Source organism: Lepidochelys kempii, chromosome 24 (genome assembly GCF_965140285.1).
Source record: "Lepidochelys kempii isolate rLepKem1 chromosome 24, rLepKem1.hap1, whole genome shotgun sequence".
NCBI lineage: Eukaryota > Metazoa > Chordata > Testudines > Cheloniidae > Lepidochelys > Lepidochelys kempii.
In genome coordinates, this window is record NC_136403.1 from 9,736,549 (window position 1) to 9,757,474 (window position 20,926).

Consider the following 20,926-nt stretch of genomic DNA (forward strand, 5'->3'; position numbering starts at 1 on the left):
AATTCTTAAATCCGAATAAGTGTGTCTACATGGGGTTTTGCACTGTTTTAATTACATCTGTTTGTAAACCAGTGTGGCTATCTCATACAGGCAAGCCCTTGGTCTGGAGCTGAGCTGAAACCCATAGCTGAAGCAACAGTGATACAGGATTTAAAATGCCTTTTTGCTAATACATGCCAGACATCTATTTCACTTGGGCAGGGTAAGCATGGATTAAGGGCTGTTTAGGGTACCTTAATGGGTAATTTCTGTGTTTAAAAACAAGTTCCTGGCTTTCAAATCTGTATCAGCAGCATCTTGCCCAGTTTTTCTTTCCTAGAGTTACTGCTGTTTTTATAGACTGAGGGCTCTGCACTTCACCATTCAACACAGTCCTTATGCAGAACACCTAAAAGGCAAAAAGACCGTCTACTTCAGGGATTCTCAAATTGGGGGTCGGGACCCCTCAAGGGGTTGCTAGGTTATTATGGGGTGGGGGTTGTGAGCTGGCAGCCTCCATCCCAAATCCCACTTTGCCTCCAGCATTTATAATGGTGTTTAATGCATAAAAGTGTTTTTAATTCATGGGGGGTGGGGGTTGCATTCAGAGACTTGCTATGTGAAAGGGGTCACCAGTACGAAAGTTTGAGAACCACTGGTCTTGTTGTGCCTTTCCCTCCCTCCACACACACTGTCCTTAGTGGGACTATCCTAGAGCTGCAGGGAGCAGTGACATTTAGTAAGCTGCTTATCTCAGCATCTCTGGTTAATATGTAGCTGCCCCTTACCTCACTAGGCCAAAGTTAAATTGTTCCTCTGAGGGCTTTAAACACTGCTTTATCATCAGGCTCCAGAGAATGAACTAGAGCAGCTGTTATCAAACTGTGGGTCACAACCCAGTTTTAATGGGGTCACCAGGGCCCACGTTAGATGCCAAAACCCTGCCACCCAGGCCGAAGCCAAAACCCAAGGGTTTCAGCCCTGGGCGGTGGGGTTCAGACCACAGCCCTGCTGCCCAGGAATGAAGCCCTTGGGCTTTGGCTTCATCTCCCACACCCAGGGCAGCGGTGCTCAGGCCACTACTTCAGCCTTGTATGGGGGGGCCGTGTTTTTGTTGTTAGGAAGGGGTTGTGCTGCAGTGAAGTTGAGAACCACTGAGCTAAAGCAAAGGATGGATGGGCCCTGTCTACACTAATTAAAAACATTTTGAAACATTTTCCACTACTGGTAGTAGCACTGGGAGTTTTAGTGTAGACAGGTTGCTGAGGCTTTTAATACCATATCGGCTGGACTTGCTCTGAGTGGATTTGCAAAAACAAGATGTGCTGTACCAGTGTTAGCAATGAGAAGCAATCTGGTAAAACAAATCCCTAATGTAGAAAGGGCAAGCAGGGCAGCAGCTGCTGCTGAGCAGAGTGAAACTGAGGACTCTAGTGGGCAGAGGCAGCTTGGCTGTGTCTTGAAATCCTGGCTGTTGGCAGCAGGTAAGAGTGGGAATGGATAGTTACTTGATCAGTGACCCTTCCCCCAATACAGTGACACTACCCATAAATGTCCGGGGAGGGAATTTCCTGCTGAAGGGGAGGAGGGTTTATAAATTTGCTCGGGGTACTGATCAAGGGAGCCTAGGTTAAGTATTTTCGGGCTACTAAATTCCCTTAAACTCATGAAAGTCCCAGGCTATGGTTGAAAACTGAAGGCTGCCTTTGAAAGGGTTAATCATTCCAGGTGGGCCCCTCTCACTCTGGCCCCTTTCACTCACCTTCAGTAACAAAGGGATCTTCTGCTGAGTTTCACTTGTTTTATTGTGTTAGACAAAACCCGGCCAATGTTAGCTGGGGTAAGTAAAACCCACCTGGAGAAGCAATAAAGAGCAACCCATCTACACGAAAACTCCCAGTGCTACTACCAGCACTGCCCCTCCCAGGCTGGCCAGCTGAACTGGACAGACGATGACGGCCTGGCTGAGTACACCAGATGCCCCAGGGTATTTTCCATCAGGCCCGTGGCATATTGGCACTGTCACCTTCTTCCCCTGCCCTCTGAGGCCTCCCTTTGAGCCTCACTGCAATCCACACCCAAGAGGGGTATGAGTTCCCTTTTCTGTCCCCCCTCTCCGCTGGCATATACTTCTGGGCCACACCAAAATGTTTCCTGGGGGGCCCCTCCCTTGTTTTGTTTCCCTCTCTTTGACAATCTGGCCACCCAGAGGAAGGCCTGCTAAAAGCATTGCCCATCTACTGTTCAGCAGGCATGTTTTAGGATTGTCTGCAGGCAGGGCAGCATGAGAGGCAGTTGCTAGAGTTCAGGTCTGTTGAAAATGGCTTGGTTTAAATGATTACCTCTCACACTGTGGACAAGGCTTAAACCTGTTCTGGAAACTGAGTGATGTTGCATATAGACCATTGCAAGGAGATCAGCTGGGAGGGAGTTGCTCACTGGTAGTAAAATATAGTCCTTGTGACTAACTCACCCCACCCTTGCATGTTAAACAATAATGTGCATCAGTTATGAAAAATCACGTTCTTCCTCCTTGTTGCTGCTCTGGAGGAGGTGGCTGGGAAATGAAAATGGCTTAGTATTTTGTGTGTGTGTGAGCGTGCAGAAGAAATGCATTGGTGTCTTCCAGGATGCAAAAATAATCCCAGAACGTGCTGCTTCTGTCTGCAAAGACACAACACAACCATGGTGCAACATGCTGTGGCCACAGTCACATTTAATCAGGGTTAGTGGTGAAAACTGAGCTTGAAGCGAATGCAGAGAGGCAGAGAATCCTGAGCCCAGGCACTGTGATAGGAAACCTCTTCCTGAGGGCTGTGACTATGTTGGCAAAAATGAGGGTCACCTCTGGTGCAACTCCAGTGGTGATAGCAGTAGCAGGAATTGTAGTGTAGGTATATTATCTACAATGCAGCTGCCATCACTTCTCCAATGTGTGAACTAGGAAGTCCCAGGGCTTGATTGTGCCTCTGACAATTTATTTTGTACACTCCTTTGCTAACATAGCATTTAACTGGGCCATCTGGCCATTCAGTTGAACACCTTACTCGGGGAGGGAAAGGTGGGTTCACACTTTGGTTGCTATTTGGCTGGAGGCAGGGCAGGGCTAGATATCAGTGTGCATTGTGCTGCTTTTCTGTTGCAAAGATGCAGCCTTTATGCTCCCTTTTGAATGTGAATGAAGTTAATTGCAGAGAAACCCTAAAATCACAGGATCTTGTTCCACTGGTGGGATGTTCTGGCCTTGCTTAGCTAAGGGTATATCTGGAAACTTCCTCCTCCTCCTCCCAAAATTCTTCGGTGGAGAGCGTGAGAGAGAATTCTCTTCTTGGTAGAAACGGCTCACCTCTTCTTCCTGCTGAGATCTTTCTCAAAGGAAAACCCACTGGTTTCCTTTTAGAAAACAGGAGGTAGGAAGAGGGGCTGGACAAAACTGCCTCCCTGAAGAAGAGCTCTGTGTAAGCTCTGAAGCCTGTCTCTCTCACCAACAGAAGTTGGTCCAGTAAAAGATACTGCCTCCCCCGCCTGTGTCTGGCTTCTAAAAGGAAGCATTTCTCCTGACAAACCCACTGTCGGGAGCAATTTGTTGCCCTTTGTCATGTGATTTGAACTGAGTTGCTAAGTTCCTTGGGGTTTTTCTCCTCACTGTTGTGATTTGACCAAGGCAAATCGAGTAGTGAGTCATTCACCCTCTGCTGGCTCCATGGCTTCAAGCTAGGAGTTATCAGCCAGTTGAATCTGTGCCATGCCCCATCCATCTCACCTGACTGGTAAATTCAATCAAACACTGAGTAAAGCATGTCAGGGCAGGATGAGTCATTACCAGAGACGAGCAAAACAGCCATGTGCCAGGCTGCTCTGTGACTAGGGTCACCAGATTAAACTGAGAAAGTATCGGGACACATGGGGGAAGCAAAAAAAAAAAAATATCGGGACAAACGGCGTCCTGACCATGCATTGGTTGGGATGCGCGACAAAGACCTAAAAATCGGGACAGTCCCGATTTTTATCGGTACCTCTGGTCACCCTATCTGTGACATATAAGCAGAAATACCTCCTCTCTGAATTAACCAGATGCGTATTCCTTCAGACTCTGCACGTTTGAATAGAGCCCCATCATCATGGGACAGATGAGGGGGTCCCTTGTCGGTGGATCCGCAAAGGGGAGCATGAAGAGCTGTAGCTCTTCAGCTGCTATTAGGGCACTGGACAAAGCTGTCTCCCTTATCTTCTCGACTGGAAGTCAACATTCCTGGGTTCTAATCCTGACTCTGCTACTGGTCCGCTGTGTAATCTTGGGCAAATCTTTTCCTGTGTCGGTAAATGGGGAAGATAATGACCTCCCCACCCCATCTTTATAAAGTGTCTTAATGTCTACAGATAAAGTGGTTTTAAGTGCTAAATTGCTGGTCCCCAGAGAAGGTAAGGAGTCCCTAATTCAGATCTGAATTGTACACCAATCCGCCAACACTCTTCAGAATCCTTTGGTTAGTGTCCTGAATGAAATATGGCTCTTGAATGACACATGTTGATGCTCTGATGTGTCAAATCCACACGCTCAAGCCCTGGGAATGTGCAGCCTGACAATTTTGGTGGGGAGGGTTTCCAGTTTGACTCTGTACTGGGAACAGAATGAGTGACAACTGCAGGAGGGTGTGGGAGTCTTTCCATGGTGTGCTGTTAATCCAGCCCAAGATGAGTGGAGACTATGCAGTCATGATGTCTTGTGGTCATGCAATATTGGACTATTCTAGCTGAGCTGTTCAGAGGCACCCACTGGAGCAATCATGATCCTCTAAACACTTTCAAGCAACGGTAACTAAGACCGTCCTCTGGCACTTGAGTTCTCAGCATTGCCAGCCCCAACCATTCAAAAGCCATGGACCAGGTCCCCCCAGACCACAAGATTGTTTTAAAATTAGTGAAATTTTAAATAATTTGAGTGATCTTTATTGGCCTTCTGGTTTTTTAGCCTTGAGCTCTTCTCAGTGACCATTGTTAAGAACTGAAAGTGGAGGTTCTCTTGTAACCACCTGGTTGCAGGAGTTGGGGCTTTAAGAAAAATACCAAATATCATGAGACTAGTAAAATTGCAAGAGTTAGAAGTACAGACCCCTTAATCCAAGGGCAGCTCCCACAGTTCAGTCCATGGGGAGTCTATTCTGTTTCAGACTGTTGCCCTTTGTGCAGGGAAACAAACTGAGCTGTGATATCACTGGCTGGTTCAGAGCATCCACAGGAACTTCTTGTGCCATGCAATCCGGGTATGGGTTTGGCAAGAGCCCCCTTTTCAAATCTCTAGAGGTTGTCCTACAGCCTTTAAGGCCCCATGTACAGTTTGCTCTTTCCTTCCAGGCAGGGGTATCTCTAGGATGTTGCGAGAGCAGCAGTGGTTGGCTGGAGTGTAAACATGTTGGATGCTGGCGTTTGTTATGCAGCAGTGATTGATGGGAAGGCTGGCACACTCAGTGGGGAGTTATCTACTATCCCTGGTACGCTAAATAGCACGTCAGTGCATAGGAGTGGTGGTGTGATGACATGCAGGTAACACAACGGCTGTTTAGGTAGCACTCTCCATGCTGTCCTGAGTGCTGGCTGTACCTCTGCAGTGGTATACTCTCCCTCCTACCAGCCTAATAAATACTTTGAGGTGCTGTTATATTGAGCGAGATTAGGAGCTTAAATATATTTGGGTAGAATAAACATGCCATCTTTTGAATCAAATTTTATGTAAAGAGCTTTGGAGTCCTTGGATGGAAGGTACCTAAGGTACAGGTACGAAGTGCTGTATTGGTGGTTATCCAGCACCTCATCTGAAGGGAAATTTCACTCAATTTCTTTGTGCTCAGAGTCCTTCACAGTTTTTCTCCAGCATTTCATAAAGCAGAATGGCAATGGATCTGGTTCCCTGGATACCCACCTCTGCCTGCCTAGTAATGAATTGGACATGGGTCTGAAAAGGTCCCAGGAATGTCATTGACCTGCCCTTGCTGGGCAAGTGAAGCTGCATTATGCAGGTCTTTATCCTTGCTTCTGCTTAGCAACCGTTCGGGGTGAAAAATTAAAAGACTGGGTGACCTGAAACCATGGCTACTTTAATTTTTTCGGCATGCCTGTTCCATCATGTGCTGTTTGTAGTTTTAGAGCAGAATGACTCATTTGACCCTTCTTGGGTCAATTATGTGTGTCTGTCTGTCCCCACCCTGGTTCTACATCAGCTATTGGCACTGCCTGTGAACTAGTAAGTACTCTCCAACTCCCAGGAACCAGTTTGTAAGGATTGTCATTTACTATGTGTTCATACAGTCCCTATTCCAGTGGGGCCTGTCCTGGTGGTGTCATTTAAATGTTACCATAATATAAATAGGTGGCTATGTGGGAAGGGGCAGCTGGCATCTTAATTTTTAAGTGTACTGTGGTAACACCCACAGATTCTAAGCTGGATTGGAGCCTCAATGTGCTGGGTGCTGCACAAACAGCATAAGAATGGCATCCCTACTAGTGAAAGAGCTTAGAAGTGTCTCTAGTGAGTTGAGATGGCACTGTGGTGCCAGATTTAAATGTACTGGATCAGGCTTAGGCAAGTGTGGGAGCAGCCAGGCATTTATCATACAGAGATTAAATGATGTCCTAATCACCGATTCAGAGTTGTAGCCATTGTGCTGTATTACAAACATGCCCAGCAGGCTTCAGAGGTTATTTCCCGGCAGCTATGTGTAAACCCTGGGGAATAGGCTCAATATTTGCCTTTCAGAAACCCTAAACCATCTTATCCTGTTGGGCTGAATGAAATTCAGGGCTGGCACATAACCTACTCTTACAGACTAGACTGTGACTGCCTGGTATTTAAAGGTCAATCGGCTCAAGGGAACTTCTGCTTTTCAGGAGCAGCTCTGACTTTCTAGTCCCGAGAAGTGGGACTGGAAACAGGGCAGTGGTTTATGATGCAGTACGAATGGATGGGTCTCTGGGAGCTGGCCACTAGGAGCCCTTTCAAGTTCAGTTGTATTGATTCTCTTGCCTGTAGAGTTGAACTCTTTATGGATCTAACATTGGAATGTGGTGAGGAAACTGCATGGAAAAACAAAAGGAGTACTTGTGGCACCTTAGAGACTAACCAATTTATTTGAGCATAAGCTTTCGTGAGCTACAGCTCACTTCATCTGATGCATAGCTCACGAAAGCTTGTGCTCAAATAAATTGGTTAGTCTCTAAGATGCCACAAGTACTCCTTTTCTTTTTGCAAATACAGACTAACACGGCTGTTACTCTGAAACATGGAAAAACAGTAACTTCTTTTTTTTTTTGGTACTGCTGAAATGCCTAGAGGTCCCAACCAAAACTGGGCTCTTGTTGTGCTAGGCAGTGTATGTACACACAGTCTCTGCCCTGAAAAACTTAAAATCTAATAGGACAGAGGGGTGGGAAGGGAAGTAGAGGCACTGAAGAAAGGTGATTCTCTTGAGGTTAGAGCAGGTCAGCAACACAGCCTGGTATAACCCAGGAGTCCTGATTTCCAGTTTAGACCAATCTGCTAGTCCGCACTACCTCTCAGAACTAGTGCATCAACATATGCTGTTGTGTAGACATGCTGAAACCAAAACAGACTGGGTATCTTGAACCCCCTCCTTTCCAAACCTATTTATGTCACTGCTGATGATCTGTAAAAGCCATAGGGTTAGTTTGGCATTTCCTGGTTCAGCTAGCCTGTTTGTTTCAAAGAAAAAAAACAAAATCTCCCAGTTTGCTGAGCAGACAAACAATAAGACTTCCAGGCCTCCTTCCTTTACACTTCCAAACAGTGGCCTCTTGAATTGTGCTGTCTCAGCGGGAGGCCTCTTATAAACTGGGTTACCCTTGATTGCTGAGAGATGCCTATCATTTGTGTGATGGAGAGGTTTGGGTCTTCCTGGGAAGTGCCTGAGGGGAGACAGATTAATTACAAAACAGGGCTTTGCTCTCTACCTTTGTTATCAGCTGGAATCTGGATGCAGGAACTCTGAAAAATACCAAGTAAAATCTCAACTCCTTTGTCCTCCCTCTCCTCAGCTTGCAGCAGGATTCTCACTCTACTGATTAGTCAGTTCATGGTAACATCTTACTTTTAATTAACAGCCTCTTGTTTTACATCCACAATCGATTCCTGGCACAGCTGAGATGGCAGCTGCCTGGGTGGAAATGTGTGCCTGCATATTGAGAGTGTTAATGGTCTCAATCCTGTTTCTTACGGGGCAGATTGGTTGAGGCCCCTTTGAAAGTTTGCCCCGCAAGATCTTCATACTTGAAGGGTTATAAAGCACAGGGGCAGACTTTCATTTTCTTCCTTGAGTGACTTTTTAGGTGCCTCTTAGTTCTCTTGTGCTGGAGGGGCTCCCTTAGTGGGCTAAGCCCTGGGGTTTAAAATACCTACTCCTTGGAACTCCAGGTTCAAATCCTCATGGGGGTCAATGCAGCCACTTGTCCTTCCAAGAATCTTAGATTTTCACTTGGACCTGGTATTTCTTCCCTCTTAGTGCAAGAGAAGGGACAGATGCTGCCTAGGCTATGGTCTGGTGTGCCATCACTATTCAGGTCTAGCAAAGCCCTTTAGCAGATCAAGGCTCAGGGAGACCTGAGGTCTTTGGTATTTCAATAATAAAAAAACCCCAACCCGCTATTCTGAAAAGCTGTAACCTCTTCTTGCAAGGAGCAAAAGCAAATTGCTTGTTCTGTTTCACAGCTCACTTTTAAAGATGAATTGTAGGTATACTGTGGTTGGGGGTAAAGCAGAAGCTGCAGGGAGCTGATGGAAGTAATTTGTCATGGTACCTTACTCAGTGAGGTCATTTCCTGTCCCCGAGAGAGAGAGTTGCTGCATCTCCTAGTTCACTAGGAGTTGCTCCACCAGCTGAGTCCACCAGCCTGTGCTACCAGGATATTTCCCCCCCCCCCCCCCAGGAATGCTCAAATCGATGCTTGAATGCATCCAGCACTGTTGCGTTTGCTTTGATCAAGGCTAGCTGCCGTACACAGGGCTGTCCCTAGACATTTTGGTGTCCTACGCAGCCCCTCTGCAGGAGGCATCCCCAGGCCTCTGTGGGGGGTGAGGGGGCAGGAGCAGGCTTGGGGGGTAACTGCCCCCCAGCACGAGCCGGCCGAGTGGGTTGGGGCCGGGTCGCTCCACTTCCTGTCGCCTGGTGAGTGCGGGGCAGGTCTGTCACTGTACAGGAAGGTGTTCCCCCATCTGCCCAACTCCAGTGCATCTGGACCTCCCAGAACCCCCCAAGCCCTCCATACCCAAACCCCACTCCACTGAACCTCGATCCCTGCATCTGGAGCTCACCTGCTCCCAGACCACCCCCCACTGAGCTCCCTGCACTCAACCCCTCACCCTGACAAGCCCTCCCCCTCTGCACCACCTTGAGCCCCCACATCCAGACCCCTATGCCACTGATCCCCCCACTAGCTGCACCCAGACCCCCACATCCTCAGCACCCAGACCTTCCTGCTGAGACCATCGCACCCAGATCCCCAACCACTTTCACCTAGAAGCCCCTGCAGAGTCCCATTGCCCCTGTACCTGGGATCCCCCCGACTGAGCAGCCTGACCCCAGATTGTCCCACACAGAATCCTCTCATCGGACTACAGGATCACCCCACATTGAGCCCCTCCACACTTGGTTGAGCCTGCCTGCCCCACACCTGGCGCAGAGGGGCAGGGTCCTAGGGTGTTTCTGGGGTAGGCCCAGACCTTGTGCTGTGTCAGGGTCGGGTGCAGCCTCACCACTGAGTCTGTGCCCTGTGGGTGTGAGGTGGAGAGGCTGTACGATGATCTCCCACCTTCGTACAACCAGTGGCCTCTGCTCCCCAGTGCCATGCTGAAGCCTCTGCATTTATTTATTGATAAAGCTTGCAGAATTTTAAAATATTGTGTGCAGAATTTAATTTTTTGGCACAGATTGCCCTCAGGAATAACAGGCAGATGCTCTTTAATGTAGCAGGCAAAGGCAGAATGCCAGATTTGAGGACTAGAAAGTGAAACTTGAAAAATTCAAACTGGAAACAAGGGGCACATTTTTAACAGTGAGAGGGCATATCGCCCACTGGGACAGTGAACCAAGAAGTTTGGTGGGTTCTCCGTCACTTGAAATCTTTAAATCATGATGATGGAGTGTCTTAAAATATATGCTAAAAGAAAAGGAGGACTTGTGGCACCTTAGACACTAACACATTTATTTGAGCATAAGCTTTCGTGAGCTACAGCTCACTTCATCAGATGCATATTGTGGAAACTCCTTTTCTTTTTGCGAATACAGACTAACACGGCTGTTACTCTGAAAATATATGCTGTAGCTCAGTTACAAGGTCTTGGACTTGAGACAGGAATTGCTGGGTGAAATTCTAAGGCCTGTGCTCTGCAGGAGGTCAGACTAGATGGCCACACTGGCCCTTCCAGCACTTAAAAATCTATGGTCCTGTGTCTTGTCTTCCAAAGAATAAAGAGTCCCTTATGCCACACAGGTTGCTATTAATGTAGTAAGATATCTCCTTTTGTGTACACTGAAAAATGCCACTTCTGTGGTTCACATTCTGAAACATTGGTGCAGGACCAACCAGTGATGGATTTACTCCCACAAATGTTTCTCTTAGGGAACTGTGGGGCAAGGCCACTGGTACAGCAGTCCTTGGAGGGTGTGCTATGTGCTATAATTTGGACCTAGGCACCGTGGCATGTCTTTATGGGTTATATCTGTTTAATTGTGAAATGGTGTCTTCATGTTGTTGTGTAGACTCCAGACTACTGCTCAGGCTGAAACTCGCTGACTCAAAGAACCCCTACTTTGTGTGTGAATTCCGTTGATTGTCATCTAGCTGATTCAGTTTTCCATGTGATTAGTACTGCATATTACTGGTTTTCACTCTCTAGTTACTTAACTGACTTTAATCAATGACTAATTTGATTTGCCCCATTTCCAGCCTTTTGCTGCCACTTAGCCATTTTTTCAGACTGCCGCTTAGGTTTTTTTTTCTGCCTGGTTCAGTTTACAGCCATAATGTCCATTAACACTTCATTTTACACCTCTGTCATTTCTCTCCTGACTTGCTGCCCCCCCCGCCCCCGCTCTTTGTCCCTGGTGGGCCGGCAATACTGGTACAGTTAAAATCATTTAACTTAAGGTATACCAAAGAGCCAAAATGTAGTGAAACCTGATCATGGGACTTTAAAACTGTCTTCTGCTTACCCTAATCGTCATTGTGTCACAGGCCTGAACACTGCAAGAACCATATTTAGAGGCAGCTGTGAAATGTATAGCTTAACTTTGTGGTCAGGAAAAATAACAGGATACAGCTGTTAGGGAACTGTTTCTATCCTGGTAGATACTAGGCTAAGTCATAGTTTCCTAGCATTGCGACATAGAAGGAAATGTCATAAACCCGGGTTTCAGAGTAACAGCCGTGTAAGTCTGTATTCGCAAAAAGAAAAGGAGTACTTGTGGCACCTTAGAGACTAACCAATTTATTTGAGCATAAGCTTTCCGATGCATTCGATGAAGTGAGCTGTAGCTCACGAACGCTTATGCTCAAATAGATTGGTTAGTCTCTAAGGTGCCAAAGTATTCCTTTTCTATAATCATGGGTGGCTCATGGGCAGGTTTTGTGACCATTTAAATTGGTTATAAGGCCCCATCTACAGAGCAGCCCTGTCACTGTTCCCGGTTACAACATAGCTTTTCCTCAGAATAATCAAAGCATGGTTTACATTTGGTGGCGTTGACTGGATCTTGGCTGTTCCCAATGGACTGTGTAAGAGCCTTCGCAGACAGGGCTGAATCCTCCCAAGACCTGTCTCTACTACAAAGCGGAGCCATGATTTAGCTGTCACCCTGGTATGGTTGTGGAATCAGTTGGGCTTTAGATTGCGAACTTCCTAGGGAGGAACCCTGTCTTGTAAACCACCCCCACACTTATGACACTGTAGAAAGCCACCCCTTGTGAGAAGGGATTTAAGTATAAGAATACTTACAGATGGGGAAACTGAGGAACTTGTGTGAGTTGCCCAAGGCAGAGCCAAGACTAGCACTTAGCAATCAGGCATCCAAGACGACTGCCACTGTAGAAGCAGCCCGTCCACTTGAGGCACACACTAAATGTGTCAAGCTTCAGAAGCACACGAGATCACTAGCAAGTCTTGAATACTCATGCTGGTGGGGGGTGGTAACTTGTCTGCAAGTTGTAGGCATCTGGAGGAAACAGCCCCACAAGGAAACGTAAAACAAGTGGGGAAGCAGGTACCATAAAAATCATTAAAAACCTGCCACACTGCTGGGGAGTGAGGACACCCATGCCAAAGCAGCATGAGTTCCCAGATATGGGGCCCTGTATAAAGTCCTGTCCTGTGTAATCTGTTCCGAACAGAGCTGGAAATGCAGAGCCTGATGACTAAAGACTGGGGATTGGTGGGGGGAGGTGTTTGAAAAATGCCAAGCTAAGTTTCATTTGACAGATATGGGCTAGGTTCCCTGTGAAACTCCTGAACAAAGTGGGGGCTGCGTGGGAGGAGAGGATACAGAACAGGAAATTCCACCAGGCAGCCTTTCTCTCCCTTGTTCCACTCCACCCCCTCCCTGTTTAATGTACAGCTATCTCTTGGCTGGTTTTGGTTCTGATACACTGTTATTGCCCTTTAGTTGGGGACACAGTATCTTTCACATCACTTTACTGGCCTACTCCTTTCCTCCATTTTGGTAACAGCTTTGCTTGATTATTTTCTTCTGACAGAGCAACTGTTGGGGAAATTTAAGATGTCAAACTTCGTTAGCCTGTCTCAATCTTCTACTGCAATTAATTCAGATTATCTTGTCTATGCCGCCTGTGCTATGGATTGAAAATTAGCAGGGTAATAAATGACAATGTGGTGGGATTGACTCCTGGGTAATAGTGACACAGCCAGATACCTAGATAACTGTCTAGTTGGGTGCCACAGGGTTGGGTCTTATCTCTAGAGAATTGCACAGGACTGGTGGCCTACGATTTGGGTTGTGTCCCTGGCTTTACACAACAAGATTGTGACAAGCCTAGGTAAGTCACGTATTGGTCTGGGGTATTGGGGATTTGTGTTTTGGTAGCATCTAGGAGCCCCAACGTGCTAAGCACTGTACAGACATGGAACAAAGACTATTCCTGCCCCAAACACCTGACAGTTCAAGTACCTCTGTGTGCTTCCATTGCTGCTTTATAAAACAGGGCCACTTGCTTACCCCATCCCATGGGGTTTGGAGAGACTTGGAGGCAGAGACTTGCCAAGCCATGTCGAGGGGATTTTGGATGCCCAGTGCCCATTCCAGTTAGTCCCTTAGGCAGCTTTGAGCATCTTAGTCTAAACTCTCATGTTTGTAAAGCAGAAAATGCTGTAGATCTTACAAATTAAAGCTCTGCAATTGTCTTCTGTATGAGAGAAAAAGTATGTTAATGACACTCATATGATGCTAAATCAGGAGAAGTAGCAAACAGTAGCGAGGGCAGAGAAATAGCATAGGGGGACCCAAAGAGATTTAAAAACAAAAGGAGAATAATCTTATAAAACTGCAATCTAATCTGAGGTTAAACATATTCACTAGGAGCTAGAAACCTAGAGAGCAGTAATGTTGAGAGATCCAAAGTTCCTAGCAAACAGTGAAATAGGCATGCAGCTAAAAAGGCTAATGTTGTTTTAAGCTGGATGTGTGGAAGCATCTAGTCTCAGGCTATGTCTACACTACAAGCACTTCAGCGGCACAGCTGCAATGCTGAAGTTATGCTGTTGTAGCATAGACATTTACAACAGTGACAGTTTGCTGTAGTAAATCCATGCTTTCATGAGGCAGTAGCTGAGTCTACAGTGTCTATACCAGGGTTTAAGTTGGCTTAACTATGTCTTTCTGCAACATAACTTGGTCGAATTGAGGTTTTAGGTGTAGACCAGGCCTTAGAAGCTCTCACTTTTCTGCTCTCTCTAACTCGGTGGTGTTACCGTATCTGGAATACTGTTTTCACTTTGGAAGGTGTAACACTTCCTGGAAGGTGTAACACCTAGAGTTCTCGGAGATGAGTGAGAAATTATCAGTGGTCCAAAGGGATGAGCAGAGGAAAGATTAAGAGCTACTAGTTGACACATTGCCAACTCTACATGGCTTTTGGCCTTTCTCACTTTATCCCTACATGTTCTGACCTCAATAAGGTAGCTTTCCTTGCTGATCCCTCCCATCTTCCACTCCTTGTAGGCTTTCTGCTTTTTCTTCATCACCTGTCTGAGATGCTTGGTCTACAACTCCTGCCTATGAATTTTTTCCCCTTTCTTGGGATGCAGGCTTCTGATAGTTTCTGCAACTTTGACTTGAAGTAATTCCAGGCCTTCTCCGCCTTTAGATCCACAAGTTCTTCAGTCCATACGACATATGAAGGAGGCCTGGAAAGACCTTTTTCCCACCCAAAAAACCCTGCTTTGTGCTTTTACCTTAACATCAGGGATGTCAAGTCAGGACTCCCCTGGTTTTGCTGCAGGCCTTCTAGGAGGTCTCAGGTGTTTGCTGTGAGCTTTGCATTAACTGCAGGAGTGAGTGTGGAACTTTTTAACAGAGGCTTCCTTTGTCCAAAATATTAGTCATAGATGCCTTGGGCTGTGTGGTTTGCCTGCCCCACCCTTTGGGAACTTGCCTCTCCCTCCCTGGGGAAGAGGAACCAGCCTGTGCACACTTCAGTCAGTTTTGGCTCTTTCTTGGTGGATCAGAGATAAGCTGAGTGGTTTTGTGTGGGGAGGAGGAGTGCTGCTGAGACTGGGGAGGCAATCGGCAGGGGGTGGGTGGGGTACGCGCAATTGTTTAAAGAGGAAGTGGGGAAGAAATTTGTATCTGTCTTGTCTTCAGATTGTAAGCGCTTTGGGGCAGGGACTGTCTTCTGTACACATGCAGTGTCTAGCCTAGTGGGGCCCTGATCCTTGTTCAGGGCTGTAAGGCCTTACCGAATACAAACATTTAACTTTGTCTTAACAAACACCAACCAGAAGCAAAGCTTGAAGCAGTCTGACTAAAAACCCCTTGGCAACTACTATAAGACTAAGAGTTCTCCAAGAAAATGAGGTAGAAAAGAATGTTCTTAAGGTGTTGATCCTTCATAAGAGAGCTGAATCTCTGTGGGGTTGAGCTTGGCAGCTGTTCTGCTGGCTCTGGGATCACTTGGGTTCTGTGGTTTGTAAACAAACATCTATCCTAATCGTATTTTTTCTCCTTCCCATAGGGTCCTTGATATCTGCCCAGGTGATGGACAAAAAAACCATTCAAGTGCCTGAGAACGACCGTAAGTGTGGAGTGCTAAATTAATAGATTCAAAGGCCGGAAGGGCCACTGTGATCTAGTCAGACTCCCTTGGTAACACAGGCCATAGGTCTTCCCTGAATTAATTGCTGTTTGAACTAGAGCAGATCTTCTGAAAAAACAATTGATTTAAAAATTGCCAGTGATGGAGAAGTTATATTGATTGCTGCCCTGTGCAGTCAAGGTGTAGTTCCACCCACTGGCCTTTCCCAGCTGGGGAATGATCTCTCAGGGCTGGTCTACACTGAAAACTTACATTGGCAGAGCAACATCTCTGAGAGGTATGAAAAATCCACCCCCCTGAGAGATAGCTATGCCAGCCTAAGCCCCGGTGTAGACAGCACTAGGTGAATGAAGAATTATTCTGTTGACCTAGCTACTGCCTTTTGGGAAGTTGGGTTAACTACAGTGACATGAGAATCCCTCCTGTCGCTGTCGTGTCTATGCTCAAGCTCTCAAACTGCTACTGTGGCCTTGCTTCCTTCGAGCAAAAGTCAGTGCAGTGATCTTTAGGAGCACTGATAGCTCTTAGCTCACAAACTGCAAAGATTATCCCTGGATTGGTTCCTGCCAGCTGGTTTAGTTCAGTTGTTTTCAGCTTTGTGAAACGGGCCCTTGTAAAGCACCAGCTAATATATATAAAAACTGGTTTAGATGTGATTCTGTTTGCACGTATTGAACGTGATCTAGTCATGACCACTTGTTCCTGAGATGCTGTAAGGTCAGTTCTTCAGCTTGGTGTCCATGTGGATTCCACTGCAGCTGCATGTGCATCTCGTTGGCATGAGTTCGGTTTCTTTTGAATAGTTGTGCTTGTTGGAACCGCTTATCTTCTCCCCGCTCTTTCCTGGCCCCTTCGTGCTCCTGTTTGAGGGCATAAAAGGCAGAGCAGACGCAATCCTCCCTCACTTCCCTTTGATGCCCATGGCAGCAAGACAGGACTGAGCGAGTGTCTGATCTAACTGTGAACACGGTTACTTTTTAATCAAATTTGTAAAAAAAATCTTCATCTTCACGCTCCTTTCATGTGGATATTTAAAAAAAAGTTACTGAGGAACCCCTCCCCCTGCCACATCTCATGGCAGACTTCAAAATCTGCCTATCAAGGATGGACGCAGTCAAGGCAGCTTCTGCCTGTGGGAGAGCCACCTCCTGGATGGGTGCTCTGTGGTCAAGTCCTTTTCATCCAGGGTCATTCTGCTCAGGCTGCATATGCTGGAGCAGTTCACATGTGTCACTTAAGACACAAGTGATGGCCACTACCACTGTGAGGCTAGTTAAGCAGTTATCGGCCAGCGCTCTCTTGAGCATAGGGCATGCTCCAGGATCGAGCGCTGAGAAGAAAGCAAAGAGAATATTGGCAGAGCTGGCACAAGTGACTACGATGCCAATCACTTCCATATTGGCAAAGGCCTCTGCACTGAAAGCCGCGGTACTGACACTCTTGACAAGGACAGCCCTGGTGTCCGCATCGGTCACTCTGGCGCTGGCCTCCCAGGCAGTAAAGCTGGCATGCGTGCCCGTACATAAAGATGAGACGCACTCGTGGGACTGGACAGAGCCCATATATAGCACCAAACTTGAAGGAAGGTCCCAGAAGGAGGAAACAAAACCTCTATTCAAAGGCCAGAGCATCTGAATCCTTGACACAGGCTATGAGGGACCCAGCACCAATCTTGGCACAGTTCTCTGCTCTGGGGTAATCTGGATCCCCTCCAGACATGTTCCCTGTGCGGCCCCAATGGCACATTGCCTGATGACACTGCTGTTGGAAGAGATACTCCTCCTCACCTAAACCATGTACTCTTCTTTGCTCAAATTGAGTAAAGAGCCCCCTCTTCCTTAGGAGAGAGAACCTGTAACCGGAGTCGCAGGGGGGCCACCTGAGGTCACTCAGTTAGGGTGAACCCCAGAGAATGGGGCAGACAGCCCCAAAGCTGGTGGATATTACAATACCTACATTTACCAAACTAGCACAAAACAGCTTCTATAACACCTCACTGGTTACCCAGAAGCCAACAACACAGTTCCCGTAAAGCAACCCAGCCTTAGGCCTCCACCCAGACACGCAAGTCAAATATAATGAGGATTACTGAAAATCTTATTCATCATATAAATTTCTACTGAAAGCTTATGCTCAAATAAATTTGTTAGTCTCTAAGGTGCCACAAGTCCTCCTTTTCTTTTTGCAGATACAGACTAACACGGCTGCTACTCTGACACCTACCTCCCAAGAGTTTTCAGAATTTGTGCACAGGTTATAGTCCAATGTTTACATTCAGGGTGGTCCAGTCAGGACTAGGATCTCAATCTTGGGTTTAAGCTTCCCCTGCATGAAGCATCAATCAGATCTGAGATAAAAAGGATTAGGACCCAAGGCATCTTTTTGCAGTTAGGAGTCCTTAGGTGAACAATAGGCAATCACGGATACTTTGAAGTGGACCTATTTCCTAAGCATTACTGGTAACGCTTTGATTTAGTTGGTGTTGGTCCTGCTTTGAGCAGGGGGTTGGACTAGATGACCTCCTGAGGTCCCTTCCAACCCTGATATTCTATGATTCTAATTAACTACACAGTTTTACATAAGGCAGTTATCCGTTAGGCAGTCTATCACAAACTTTAAAGTGACATATAGCCAGTGACATTATTTCACCCAAGACCCATCTAAATGTTAATATTCCCTTTTGATCTCTGAATCAACAGCTGTAGTGACAGACAGGAACTGACTGTTTACATGACTAACATTAAACAAGATACAAGTAAACATACAATTTGTATTGCCTTTAATTTCTAACAACATAGGCTAGAACTTTGAAATGCAAACCTATCTACCATGGAATGGCCCTAATTACCATTCAAATCTTCTAACATGTCCCTAAAGGTTGGCTTTGGGTTATATAGCCTGCAAGCTGCTTAACCCTTTCTGGCCATATGTCATACTTTGTATAAGATTTGCTGCAATTATATAACAGTGGTAACAACAATGGTTTGCATGGTCCTATTTTAATCAGACAATGTCAGATCCCAAGGAGGTTGCTGGGGAGCCTAGTACCCATATGAAGTCACTTTATCTTTACTGGGGACCATCAGCTCTTATGTCTGGGAGCAAGATCCCTCTCCCATGTTTCCAGAAAGGAAGCAATCCTGTTCCCCAGTGGCATCATTAACCAAGCCACCCACATCAGAACCAAACATGGGCCCACAAGAGCAGGAAGCAAGGGAGGGATCACAACGACACCCGTCTCCACTCAAGGACAAGGCAGTGACACCAGCCCCAGTCCCAGCAATTGAGTTTAAAGCTTTTCAAGACCTCCTTTCCTGCATTGCAGAGACCTTGGATACCGAGACTACATTTATACAAGAGAAGTCTTTATTTTGAACACCATGATGCTGGCCAGAATCACCCTTCCTATTAACAAGGGGCTTCTGGAACCGGCTAAAGGACTGTGGCAAATGCTGGGCACTTTTCCTCCCTCTTTGACAAGGGTGGAGAACAGATACCAGTGCCCCCAAAGGGCTTTGAACACACACATGTCCATCCAAATGCAGAGTTCCTGGCTGTTGCGTCAGGAACAGGAGAAATCACAGTCCACAAAAGGCATGCCTAATGACAAAGACCCCAAAAGTTGGATCTCCATGGACACAAGGCATACTCATCAGCCTCCCTCCAGCTGGCAAATTACCAGGCCCTGTTCACCAAATACACCTTTCTCATTTGGGAGAGGGTCACTCCGTTCCTATCCAAGATCCCTCAAGATAACAAGGACAAGTTGAAAGAAGAAATCAAGGAAGGCCAGATGGTAATGAGAGCATCCCTACAGGCAACCAAGAATGCATCTCAGATGGCCACTGTCATCACTACGAGATGGGCCTCGTGGGTACAGGCCATGATAAAGGGCCTGCCCTTTAATGGGATGGAGCTCTTCAACCAGAAAACAAAGTATTCCAGTCCCTCAAGGAAAGCTCTGTGGTTCTTAGGGATTTACACACCTAAAGGAACCCTTACAAGTAGCAGCCCAAGCGGAGAGACAGGTCACCATCCTACTAGTGGGCTCGACAGCCAGAGTACACACAAAGAAAGAATCCCAGATACTCCTGGGGGCCCCCATCTTCCATCACCTCAGTGCACCAGACTCCCTATGAGGCAGCAGATTTGACAGGAGCATTGGGAGTTGCATTGGAGTCAGCGTGGAGCCTGCATCCACCTTCAGGAACCGCCTTGCCCCTTTCCACTAGGCCTGGGCAGCCATGAGAGCCAACAAATGGGTGCTAGAAATTGCCCATGGCTCTCCAATCCATTTCCACACATTACCGCCTGCCCCATCCTCCTTCAGAGATCCTTGTCATGAGAACCTATTACAGACAGAAGTGTACTAGTTGCTTCAAGCCATAGAAGAGATGTACTGGGGAAGAGGATTATACTACAGTTTATATACCTTATTCTGAAGAAGAAAGGAGTTTTTGTCCTATCCAGGCTTCATCCTAGACCTGAGAAGATTGGACACATATAAGCCCAATTCAGGATGGTAACGCTTGCCTTCATCATCCCATCTCTTCAGTCTCAAGGCTGGTTTGTGGCACTCTGCTGACAAGACACGTACTTCGACATAGCCATCCATCCGGCTCACAGGAAGCACCTAGGACTCACAGTGGGGCCCCATTGTTATCAGTGCAACATTCTGCCTTTTGGACTCTCCATGGCACTGAGTCTTCACAAAGTGCCTCGCGGTAGCAACAGCCCATTCACGTTTACCCTCACCTCGACAGCTGGATGATTGGTGGGCAAATCCCAGGAGGAAATGGCGGAAAGCCTGGACTACACACTATCCCTATTTTAGCTCACCAGGGGGCCCAGCTGAGCGAGGGAAAAAATCTCTTATCCCACCACAGGCAATAGAGTTCCCAGGAGTTTTGACTGACTCTGGATCGGTCAGAGCGAGCCTTCCTGGAGACAGGTATAGTCCTGGGACCAAATCAAACCAGGCTGACAGTGCAGATGTGTCTGGGGCTGTGGGGCCATAGGCTGATGTACACATACATAACACCGCTTGCCAGGTTTCACCTGCGGCTACTCCAGCTCCTGCTCAAGTTGGTCTTTTTCCCCAATAAAACAAGAAGGTTGTGGTTCCGCCACAAGACATAACAGAACTGAGAAATGGTACGAACCCCAGTGCTCTGCTCTGCCCCCGCCCTGGTAAGGACTTTAATCACAGATGTATCAGAAACATGTTTGGAAGCCTACCTATATCATCTACAGATGCAAGGAACTTGTTACCCAGGAAACTCGGGGCTCCACATCAGTGCCCTGGAGCTCAGGGCCATCAGGCTACCCTGCACGCCACCTTCCTACCTGCTCTCTCGAACTCCACAGTGCACATCCTGACTGACAACACTTGCGACACACTACCTCAACAAGCAAAGAGGTGCACATGTGTCTCCCCTATTGGGATGCCTTCAAGCTCTGGACGTGGTGCTGCTGACACCGGATAACCCCAATAGCTCTCCATCTCCCAGGAGTTGGCAACGACCTGGTGGACTTGCTGAGCAGAAAATCCATGGCTAGTCGGGAGTGGTCCCTGGAGAGATGCATGATAGAGCCAAGATCCCACTACTGGGGA

The 20,926-nt window shown here is 47.0% G+C and overlaps 1 protein-coding gene across 2 annotated transcripts in view; it reads left to right on the forward strand.

The window, feature by feature from the left end:
- F11R (F11 receptor) overlaps positions 1–20,926 on the forward strand; it is a 49,061-nt gene that overhangs the window by 11,373 nt on the left and 16,762 nt on the right. For both annotated transcript variants that reach the window (XM_073323464.2, XM_073323465.2), the window contains exon 2: positions 15,232–15,291. In XM_073323464.2, the coding sequence (XP_073179565.1) occupies positions 15,255–15,291 (37 nt within the window). In that variant the 5' untranslated portion in view covers positions 15,232–15,254. The remainder of the gene's footprint in view (positions 1–15,231; positions 15,292–20,926) is intronic.